The sequence below is a fragment of the Rhopalosiphum padi genome, chromosome 2 (assembly GCF_020882245.1).
Source record: "Rhopalosiphum padi isolate XX-2018 chromosome 2, ASM2088224v1, whole genome shotgun sequence".
Lineage (NCBI taxonomy): Eukaryota > Metazoa > Arthropoda > Insecta > Hemiptera > Aphididae > Rhopalosiphum > Rhopalosiphum padi.
Window position 1 is genome coordinate 54,212,035 of NC_083598.1, and position 11,717 is coordinate 54,223,751.

At 25.9% G+C, this 11,717-nt stretch overlaps 1 protein-coding gene across 3 annotated transcripts; it reads left to right on the forward strand.

The window, feature by feature from the left end:
• The first annotated feature begins 265 nt into the window (after positions 1-265).
• LOC132921309 (mitochondrial glutamate carrier 1-like) lies at positions 266-6,318 on the forward strand. 3 transcript variants are annotated; one of them, XM_060984268.1, is made up of 8 exons: positions 266-658; positions 3,921-3,947; positions 4,332-4,466; positions 4,528-4,674; positions 4,740-4,876; positions 5,078-5,263; positions 5,324-5,480; positions 5,549-6,318. In XM_060984268.1, the coding sequence occupies exons 1-8, from the start codon at positions 624-626 to the stop codon at positions 5,688-5,690; spliced, it is 966 nt and encodes a 321-aa protein (XP_060840251.1). In that variant the 5' UTR covers positions 266-623; the 3' UTR covers positions 5,691-6,318. The 3 variants fall into 3 exon arrangements, with proteins under 3 accessions (XP_060840251.1, XP_060840252.1, XP_060840250.1); XM_060984269.1 differs by having other exon boundaries at positions 268-708; XM_060984267.1 differs by lacking the exon at positions 266-658 and adding an exon at positions 925-959.
• The last annotated feature ends 5,399 nt before the right edge of the window (positions 6,319-11,717 follow it).

Consider the following 11,717-nt stretch of genomic DNA (forward strand, 5'->3'; position numbering starts at 1 on the left):
ATAAAATCATATAATGATCGGCAGTCGACACACTATCTATTTATAATCTATATCCGCAGAAAACAGAATAGAATTCACGGGTTATCGCATAGATAAAGAAATATTCAAATATCTGTAGAACTATTGTTCTGCGGTACTGCGGTAGAACCACTGAGTAAATTACTCATAGGTACGCGTGTCACGTTTATTATCATTATCTTAGAACATATTATTATTTTGTACGTTATCATTGCATAGTAAACTATTAATTTACATACAAGCATATCGATTGCCAAGTACAACGCCGACGGACAAACGAATTATATTACAATTGATGCCAATTATTAAATAATTATAGTGTTGTATTATTTTATCATTACTTTTCCTCGCCGCGACCACAGTCGACACCTACTATAATATTATAGTCTCGGCCGAGGGCGGTCGACGGTTTATGGTTACGTTAGTACTTTAGTTCGTCGCTCGCCGCGGCTTTTTGCGGTCGGTCTGTGTATTTTATGTCGACGAAAACACTACAACAGTCGTCAATCATCAGACCTCAGAGGCTCAGACGTCAGTCGACAGTCACCATCCAACGCAGATTGTGGCTTGCTGCTGATCGGCGTCTTCTAAAGTTCTAACTCGCCATGACATCGTCTAATACCGTCCAATCGGAAGTAATGTAAGTTGTATTGTTACGGAATACGGATTAACATAATCGAACTACGTTAGGTTTGTAATGTTAACATTTTTATGTTTAAATATATTTGCTTACCTACTATGTATTGATAATATTTATTAATCAGTTGTGAACATAAAACAATAAACGGTTGTGTGGGTAGGTTTAATCGAATGACTATAGTCATTAAAACCACATACATAGTACAATATTTGTTCTCGTATAAGTACATACCTGCATTGATTACTGTGATCCATTGCAGTTCATTCGTTAATGATGTAAATATGGTCTATATTAAAAAAGTGTAAGTTACAGAATTTTGTGTTTTAAAATAAAATATTTATGTTTGGTATTAATCCTCAAAATCTAAATATATACGCCTAAGTAATGTATTAGAATCAAAAATAAATATATTAAAAAATTCACGTTTTGATTTTGAGTAAGTACCTAGCGTCCTAGCATGGTTATCTACTAGATAGATAACTATAACACCTAGCAAAATAAAATATAACTTATATTATTGAAATAAGCTTATATTTGTTGTGTTTAATTAGCATTCTGATGTTCGGTTAGCCTATTTAAGTTAAATATTTTCTAGAAATATAAATTTAAATGAATATTAAAATTAGTTGGATTCTAATAAGATTAGTAAAACTATTAATTTCAGTTCTTCCACTTTATATTTATATTTAAATATTATTAAAATAGAAGTTTACCTTATCTCATACACATATGTTCAAAATGACTGTCGATTATTCTAATGAACAAAACAAGTTAACTATCGTTAAGGCATTAATACCTACTTCAAATTACCACATAAGTATCTCATATCTATGATTTTATTTGGTAAACGAGCATTAAAAAAATATATATTGTTTGCATTAATATAAAATTGTATAGTTAGGTAGGTATAATACAAAGTGTCATGATAGTTTTAAAAATCATGAATTCTTTATTACATTTGCTGATAGCTTTCAAATTTTTATATTTAAAAATATAATTATACATAATTTCAATTGTGAATTTATAATGAATTATCAATATTGGTATTTCTAGGATCAATTTTACCAAATTGACCTTTGCATTTTTATCTATTATAACAGTTATTTTGATTATTATTATTTTTTCATAGTTCATTCAATTTAAATTATCACTTTTATCTATCTATCATTAAATAGTATTTTATAGATACCTTTAATATTACTATTAATAGCATTAAGTATACTCTGTATAATCAAATTATAGTATTAATTTCAATAGATAGATTTTATTACGTATAAAGATATCTATTTGTTTAAATAATTTAAAAGCAAAATGTTTAATAAATTTCCAAAATAAAATCTGAAGCAATTTCTTAACAGTTAAATCATAGATATAATTAGGTAGTTAATTTATACATTGTATAAAGCTACTATAGATTAATTAATGGTTAATCAGTTTTTGACAAAACTGTCTTGCTATTTAGATGAGAAATTTCTATTAAATGTATTTCCTTTTATATTAGAAATTGCCATTATGGAAAATGTATTAGGTAGTACATATTATAACTTACCTACTTATTCAGTAACATAATCATATGACTTACCTTATAGGAAATAGTACATTTTTATAATCATTTATTATTAATTAACCATAATGGATTTTATATTATGGATTAATAATGGCTACTGGGACTGTTTATTTTTACATTTTTACATTTTTATATTTGTTGAATTGTTAGTGTTTTGATAAAAAAAAATCAAACCACCTGTTACATTAATTTGCATGTTGAAATGGTATTATTTGTATAAAATTGACTGTTGTATTACTTGTAGTCTTTTAATACTTCATTTTATTTTCTCATATATTTTACCATCAAAGGTCAATTTAATTTGTATTTTTCAGCATTCAGCATTCATCGTGATTTTTTATTTTTCTATTATATTTTAATAAAACATAGTTTGTTGCAGTATAATAATCTATTATAGTAAATTATGTTATAATATATTATATTAACATAACTAACTAATTGAAGCAATATATCTCATACATTCAGTTTTGTCGTCCAATTAATATTGTTAGTTTTAAAATATGTCTGAACATTTTAATTATAGTTGAATATGAATTTTGGAATAATTACTAATTAATTATTTCTAGTTAACCAAACCTGACGCAACATATAATCTTATTTATTCTTACAAATTAAATAATATAATATCAATTTTGAATTATTTTATTATTAAAAACTATAAGTATATTTTAATATTTATAACTTGAAGTCTGAATTGTCTAATAATTTTCCTTTGTCATACCTACCGGGCTATCAATTCCTATATTCTATTAGTATAATGTTAATGAATAAGGTTTAAATTTCAATGAAAAATCGAGGGTATTGATCAAATAACCATAAACAACTTAAACCATGGGAGTGAAAATATCTTAACTTAGTATCTTTGGTTATTTTGTATCTATACTCTTAACCATAGGCGCCATGTACATGGGTGCCCGGGGGCTAAGGCACCCATTAGAATATTGGATATTTATAATGTGTATTTATATTCAAGTTTCAATAATTTTCAAAGAATATCTTTTAGTTTTCAAGAAGCACAATTTAAAATTGAAAACATAATCATATATTTTTTTGTTTAACTTATTATTACTTATAAATAAGCTATCAATTTGATATACATTTATTTTGTTGTATGATTATTAATTAATATAATATTTTATAATTAATGATGAAATTGCATTTTTCAGTGTACAGCATGGTAAATATTATTATATTGTATAGTTTAATATTTATATATACTAATAAAATTTATAACACTAATAGACGCAATTTGGAGAGCCAAAATTAAAATATTAGAAAATTGAATAGTAATTAGCCCCAAGGCGATTCCGTGCATTTTTAAATTTTACAGGGAAATTGTTACTGACCAGGGGATAAGCCCCATCCCCCAAATTGTGCATTCACGTCTATGATACCAAGACTGGGAAAGGCACCAATTAAGTTTTTTATAACTTGGCGCCTATGCTCTTAACTCATGATTAAAGTTGAGGATGCTAAGCCCATTCAATTCTTCCTTCTAAATTACACTTAGAGGAATAAATACACATCCTTTCTTATTTAAAAACTAAAATTTGCTAAGTTATTGTTACTATTACCTTACTATTTTTAATTTCAATGTTTAATTATGTTTTTACTTAATCTACTTGTATAACATTGGTATTGTCCTTTGTATAATATTATCATGTTAACCAAATAAATACATTTTTTTTTTTTCAGAAAACTTCCACCTTCTGAACGTTTTTCGTGAGTATTGTTTTATTTATATTTTAAATTTACTTTAAATAATTTAATATTCATTACTTACAGTAGTTTTGTATTAGGTTTTCTTTAATACAAAAAATAATATAATAATTTATTAATTTTTATTAAAATTAATGAATATAGACTCTAGTTAATATTGAAATTGTGTACTATATGAACCAAATAATCCTAGTAGATATTTTTTAAGATTTCTATAATTTAATATTTATTTAAATTATTACATAGGTAGTATTTAATTTTTTAAATAATAGAATCATTAGTTTTTTGTAATATATTATTAATATTTAATATCAAATTATATATTTACCTAATTTTCTTTATTTATTACATAGTATAAATATTAAATACTCAAATGTACATTCTTAGATTATTACCTAAAATAATAAATGGAGGTATAGCTGGTATAATTGGAGTAACCATAGTTTTCCCACTGGATTTGGTTAAAACAAGACTTCAAAATCAAAAGCCAGGTCCTGATGGATCTTTCATGTATAGATCAATGTAAGACTACAAACATAATAATTAACTTTATAATATTTTAATATTTTAAACTAATTAATAGGTTTGATGCATTTCGAAAGACATATGCTTCTGAAGGATATTTTGGAATGTACCGAGGATCTGCTGTAAATATTTTATTAATTACGCCAGAAAAAGCCATTAAATTAGCAGCTAATGACCAATTTCGGCATTGGTTGGCACCGTCTGGGTATGTATTACATAAAAATAATTGAATAGAACAGAAGAAACATGTTAAAAACTCTAATTTTTAAGGAAGCCTTTAACGTTAATACGCGAAATGTTGGCCGGTGCAGGTGCTGGACTTTTTCAAATTGTTGTTACCACTCCAATGGAATTATTGAAAATTCAAATGCAAGATGCAGGACGAGTTGCTGCACAAGCTAAATTAGGTATTTTCAATTATTGTTATTATTATTTTTTTTTGTGAAAATACTGAAAATTGATGTTTGTCATTAAATTTAAATATTTTTGAGTATTGGTTTATTTGTATCATTAGATAAAAAAAAAAATTTAAATCTTACTATTAGTCAACTTTTACTATAGGGAATTATTTTATATATTTGTTCATAAAATCTCTTCTTTTTTTTTAGAAGGAAAAACTGTGCCAAAAGTATCAGCTACGTCATTGGCACGTGAATTAGTTGCTTCAAAAGGGTTATTAGGTCTTTACCGTGGTGTGGGAGCTACTGGAATGCGTGATGTAACATTTTCTATTATTTATTTTCCAATGTTTGCTCGACTAAATGCGTTAGGACCACGCAAAAAAGATGGCTCTGGTATATTTTTTATATTTTTCATATGAACATTAAACATAATTTATGATTTCTGTGTATCAGGCGATGCAGTATTTTGGTGTTCATTTGTGTCAGGTTGTGTAGCTGGTTCAAGTGCTGCTTTAGCTGTAAATCCAATTGATGTAATTAAAACTAGATTGCAAGCAATTAAAAAGTCTGATGCAGAAGTTGAATATAAAGGAGTTGTTGACTGTTTTATGTAAGATAGTAATATTTATAAATAAATTAAGTAATTTAATATTATTATAAAATTAATTTATATTTTAGGAAAACATTACGTAATGAAGGTCCCTTGGCATTCTTCAGAGGTGGTGCATGTCGAATGATAGTGATTGCACCACTGTTTGGTATTGCACAAACTGTTTATTATTTAGGGGTAGCTGAAAGAATTATGGGTGTGAACAAATAAAGAGGCAATATTCAGTGTAAAGCAATAAAAATGTATCTGCAATTAGTTCACTTTTATCCTTACACAGTATTATTGTTAGCTCATTTTTGCGTTTTCACATATTTCTGAGGCATAGTTATATACTTATACGAATTTCAAATTTAGTACCTATGGTGGCAAACCATTTACCAAATTTCACTAAATTATATTTGTTCAATTATTTAATTCAGAGGCCAATAACAGTTCAGGGTTGTTATGATTTTTTTTGTTCTATTATTTTTTGTTGGCTTAAACAATTTACATATTTAGTTGTACTATAATATTTTTATGAAAAAGAAATCATTTATTATACTATTATAATAAATAATAGTTAAAAGTAGGAAACTTAGATGAAAACAATCATTTAAATATATGTTACTAATGTTAAGGTTGAAATTAACTGTGATTGTTTATGAACATTATCTTCTTTGTGTACTTAAATATTACCTATGCTGTCATGCATTCCGTGTCCAATGTAACCGTGATTATATGTTAATGCCAAATTTTTACTTTACTTATCAATATTAATGATGTAGTATTATACTTGTTTTAATTATTTTAATGATGTCTAAAATCTATAATAAATTTGACAATTAACTTTATTAACTAATTAATTCTGTTTTTGTTTATAATTATTTCACGTTTGCTATAATGCTATAAACATTATTAAACTTGAAACTTATTAATTTGAATTATAAAACAGAGATATGACATAATATTTAACTGTTTTTTGATTGAATTATGTATTGCTTTAACAAAATAAGAATTATAAATGGATATTGACTTATTAGAATTTTTCTATAGATAAGTACAAACAGTATAAATGTTTTTGATTCTGGTAAATATCTTACTCTGATTGTGACATACTGACATATAACTTATCAGTTTATCGCTATATTATATATATATAAGTATTATTATTATTCTATTATATATTTAAGAACATAAAAAAAAAAAAATCACTGAATCAGTTTCTTTGATATCTCTATAAATTATCAAAAAAAATACAAATTATATTTCTTAAACATTTATGCTAAACTCTAGGTTTATAATTTAAATATGTTATCATAGTATTTAAATGTGATTATTAGAATACTATATCCGCTATTGATCATAAAACTTTAGAGTGTCTATTATTATTTTATGTCATCTGAATAACGTAAGAAATCTGCAGACATGTAGTGTTTGATATTAATTAATTTTAAGTGTACCAAAAAATTGCTAGTTAATAACAATGACATTGACAAATGACCCTAATTTTTATTAACATTTCTATCGTTATATACTCATAATGAATAATTGGTATATAATTATGTATCTGCTATGTTTCAGTGATGAATGTTTCATATCACTTGTATCTTCCTAAAACGAATAGGTATTAAAGTATTAAAACTTTAGAAATATATAGCATTGAATTAGAAATTTATTATTTTCATAGTAATCTATCAACTTGAGGGAATTAGGCAATAGATTCAGTCATATGATACCTATATAAGTAGGTACTTAGTATTAATATTTATTTTTCAAGGATAGTGCTCCTATAGAACCTATCATTCAAACTATGAAGCACCTATTCTTAGACAAATGTAATTTTTTGGTGGGGGGAGAGGGAGGATATTAATTATGTGTTATACTCACAGTTTTTAAATTAATATCCTCGTAGCTTAATTTATGGTTTGTATTTATAATTCTTATCTTATATTAATTGTTATACTCAGACTTAACTTCAATAAAAAGTCATTATTATGATTATTATTATTTATAAAATGCTAGTATACCTTCACTTCTCCCGAGAAAAAATTAAATATAAAATAGTGCTATAAAAAATAATAATTACAACAAATTAATAGTGAGGTTCTAGTAATAACAACTTATTGAGGAACATTATTACATAAAATGGCTTTTTGATAGAGCAAACATTTTTTTATTGACAATAATTGAAAATTTCACACGTTTATAAATAGTTTAAAAATAAGTCAATTATAGTTTATACCATGTATAGAAAATTTTAATATAAAAAACTGTTGATAATATGCAGGTATCTACTGTTATTCATTTTTGAATTACAAGAAAATGTATTTTGTCAATAACTAGTTTTATGTAAAAAAATACCATTGTTTTATGACTCCAATAAATTTTCAAGAAAAATTCTGGAAATTCTTTGCTTTTTATATAAATGAAAATGAAATCATTTTTATTGTTCCAGCTCCAAAAATCGAAAGAAAATAAAGATACTAAAAATAACAAAGAAATAAAATAGGTATCTCTTTAAAATTACTAAAATCAATACCTATAGCCTATAGGTGTTCATTATTCAACTTCAGCAGGATCTACCGCTTTAGAGTTTAGATCCAGATCATTATATCTATGGCTAATACTGTATGTCTGTATCCAGTATGATAGGTACTATTGATACCTACTATATCCATTATCCTGCATATTATACATATTAAAGCTAATAAAAAAAATTATAAAAATTTGATGATGTAAAATGTATCCAACATCCAACTATTCAAGTAAATATATAAAAATTACGTGTTACGTGAAAATTGATAAAAAAATTGAATTCACAAAATGTTAGCAATTTCTACTAATTATTTTAGATAGGTGATAGGGATACCCAGTCAATAACACTCATTCAGGAACCTGATATTAGACCTACAACGAGATATAGGGATTAGGGATATTGCAATTTTTAATTTTTGATTTATTGAATTTGTTTTAACGAAAGTCTACACACTGTACTATACTTCTTGAATACCAATTTGATTTCACTAATACTTCCATGAAATGTTGTCAAGAAACAAGTCTTAAAAAAATAAAAATTAATTGAAATACCTACCTAGGTAATGTGGTAAACTAGTAGAGTAACCTGTGGAGTGTGGTGTTATAATAGCGCATTAGGCAAAACTATTGCGTATAAATAATTTAATATTTGCTATCTGGTCAAGTGACAGGTATAACACGTCTAATACAATTTTATCAATGATTTTATGTAATATTTCAATATTTGAGTAGTATAAAAGTACTAAAAATCTTCAAAACTCAAGGAGCAAGTTTATAAACAACCCACCTTACCACCCACCCACAAACTAAATTTACTTGGACCAATGTAATATTTTTAGGTTCTTCTTAAGTTAAATGTTTTACTAACTTTTACAATTTATGATATAGATTATAGATACACTTATTTTTTACGTGAATCAGTAGTAATAATAATAAATACCTACTATAATTAACGACACATAATGAATAAAATCATAACCAATTTTTAAGTTACTTATTTTAATAATTTTTATTAGATTTATGAAAGCATGCGCCCTCTTACCCCTTTAAGTGCGCGTCTAGACCTAAGATTTATAAACAATTAAATTTAGTAAATTAAGCATGTGGAATTTTTTTTATATTAAAATTTTTTTAAATCAGAAATTAATCATTTACGTATTAACTATTATTGTCAATTACTCAACTATAATTACACAAATAGATAAGTGATGTCAGTTTATTTTTATTTTTTATTCATAGTAAATCTAGACGGTCAAAAAGTGTAAAGACATTATATTAGTATAGGTATCTTTAAAACAGAAATGACGCACACGTTCATTAAACAAATATGAACTATATTATATGATTTTCAATTAGTTTTTTCTAATACGTTCTCAATAGTTCTAAAAATTAAGTCATATGTACTCCTATATAATCATCAAGATATACAAGTAATTATTATGTTATTAATATTATTATATTATTCAATTGAGAATTTTATTTTTATGTAATAAACAATCTTATAAGTCTATTAAGTCTATAGGACATAAAATATGAATTTTTTTAATTGTATGTATAGGTTATTATATTATACAATTGTTAATGCTATTTTGATAGTTGATAATTGTCTTATAACTGTTAGGTATTTACATAAATATTGTTAAGTAGGTATATTAATTTAAAATATTTCAAGATTTAAAAGAAATCGGTAATTAAATTAAAAAAAAAAACAAGAGTATATTTGCTTTGTTGTATGGGTAGGTCATAGGCACAATTTGAGTGTATTTAGCACCCCCAATTTTGAAATTAGCACCAGCAAATTGTTTCATATTAATTTAGTTTTTAATAGTAACAGGTATCCACAACCTCAAGATAACATTATAAAAAAAGATAAAGGAGCTTCAGCACCTTCAGTTTTTTCATTGAAATTGCGCCCCTGGGTAGGTATAATAGGTTTTAAATGTACTACAGCTATCTCTCTGCCATTGTGAATGTGTTCAATTTAAATTCAATAAATAAAATCATTGAATATTATTTAATACTATTAATTTTGATCGGAGATATTTTTACAACTGAAAAAGATATTTTTTTTATATGCCCGTTTGTCGCACCCTGGAACAGTCATTCCCAATATAAAATATTTACAACATAGGTACTGTAGCAATGCAGTCACACAAGAGGGCATCTCGGGTCCTGGTATTCATAATAGTGTTGCCTTTCATTTGTCACCACTCACTAGAGCGAACGGGTGACCAAAAAAGGGATCTAACGTTGAAGAGAAAGATAGTCCTAGAAAGCGCAAAGTTCTTTGGTTAAGCCACATACCATTCTCTGGTCACCGTGGTCGTATCATCCTACAATCAGTGCAGTGCATCATCCACAACAATATAAGTAGGTACCTATAGGTATACGAATACGATATAGATATATCTATAGTATATATTTTGTCATGACGATGACATAATAACACATGCGCAAAGAACCGGTCCTTATAGATACCAAGCCCTTTGTATGTACGATAAAGAATACATAACTTCTTTAACTGAACAGTAATCGAGTGCATTTTTCTTTGGACTCGTAATCTTTTCGGCAGCAATCCTTACTCCGTAGTCTGTATATACAGTGGTCTTGGTGACTGGTGAGTGCACATTTTTTATTAGTTCTGTGTTACAATTCAATGTACAATACTACAGTGTATTTGTTCAATTCTCGAGTACCTATATAACCTCATGAACTGTGAACATCAGCTGAAGGAACTAGAAAGGCAATTATATAACCAGATGGTTTGATGACAAGATTTTCAGCACTTATCAGCGTTAAGTATTTATTTAAATTTCTTAAAATCTTCAATCCTTTTAGTTGCCATTTATATGTTACTACAGTGGTAGAAATACCCAAAAATTAGTCTAAATATTCAATAAATTTCATTGCATATAGGACAATAAGAAAATAGTATTAGAGAAATGTATAATGGCAAAAAAGCTTAGTGTTTCCATACGGTTGAATATTTTTGAATTGCAACCAATTGTTTCATAAAAAATCAATATTTTAAATTGTTTATATAGATATTTAATCATTCCAAAATTTTGTATTTAAATGGCCACAGTAAATTAATTTAATTTTTTGTCAATGTTTTTTAGAATTCTAGTAAAGATAATTTACAGGGACGGCTTTAGTTCTTTGCCTGGGGGGGGATATTTTTTTTACATTAATATTATACAAATTATACATAATTTAATCAATGAAAATATTTGACAAAATAGTAAGATGTCTTGGGGGTGGGGGAAGGCATGGCCCCCCTGATAACTTATAAGAAACCTTGAATTAAATTTAATATTCAAGGTTTTTGATTTACAAAAATGGCAATTGACAATTGATAATTCAATAATATTAAATGCTTATACATAATACAATATTTTGAGAAATTTAAATCTCTACTATGGGTAATCTTTTTTATTTAATTCTGATATGCATAATATTTGTGTTTCTTAAATCTAATGTACGGACAAGATCTCATTTACTACTAAAAACTATGTGTAATGTTGAAATTTTGAATCAAAATATACTGTTCCAATGTTGACATAAAAATAATTTTAAGGAAAACCACTTCTATCAAATCATTTATGTTTCACTCTAAATCTAAAATAAAATATTTTTTTATATTAAAATTCTGTAAAAATGGAATTGTTGATAAAATGTATTTATTTGTTGCCACAAAAATAAAATAAAATAATAATACAGTAA

Bases quoted from the DNA above. Each gene is read 5' to 3' on its own strand.
- LOC132921309 (XM_060984268.1), top strand. From the start codon at position 624: ATGACATCGTCTAATACCGTCCAATCGGAAGTAAT. The intron at 659-3,920 runs GTAAGTTGTATT...TTTTTTTTTCAG, and splicing joins ACCGTCCAATCGGAAGTAAT to AAAACTTCCACCTTCTGAAC. The intron at 3,948-4,331 runs GTGAGTATTGTT...GTACATTCTTAG, and splicing joins CCACCTTCTGAACGTTTTTC to ATTATTACCTAAAATAATAA.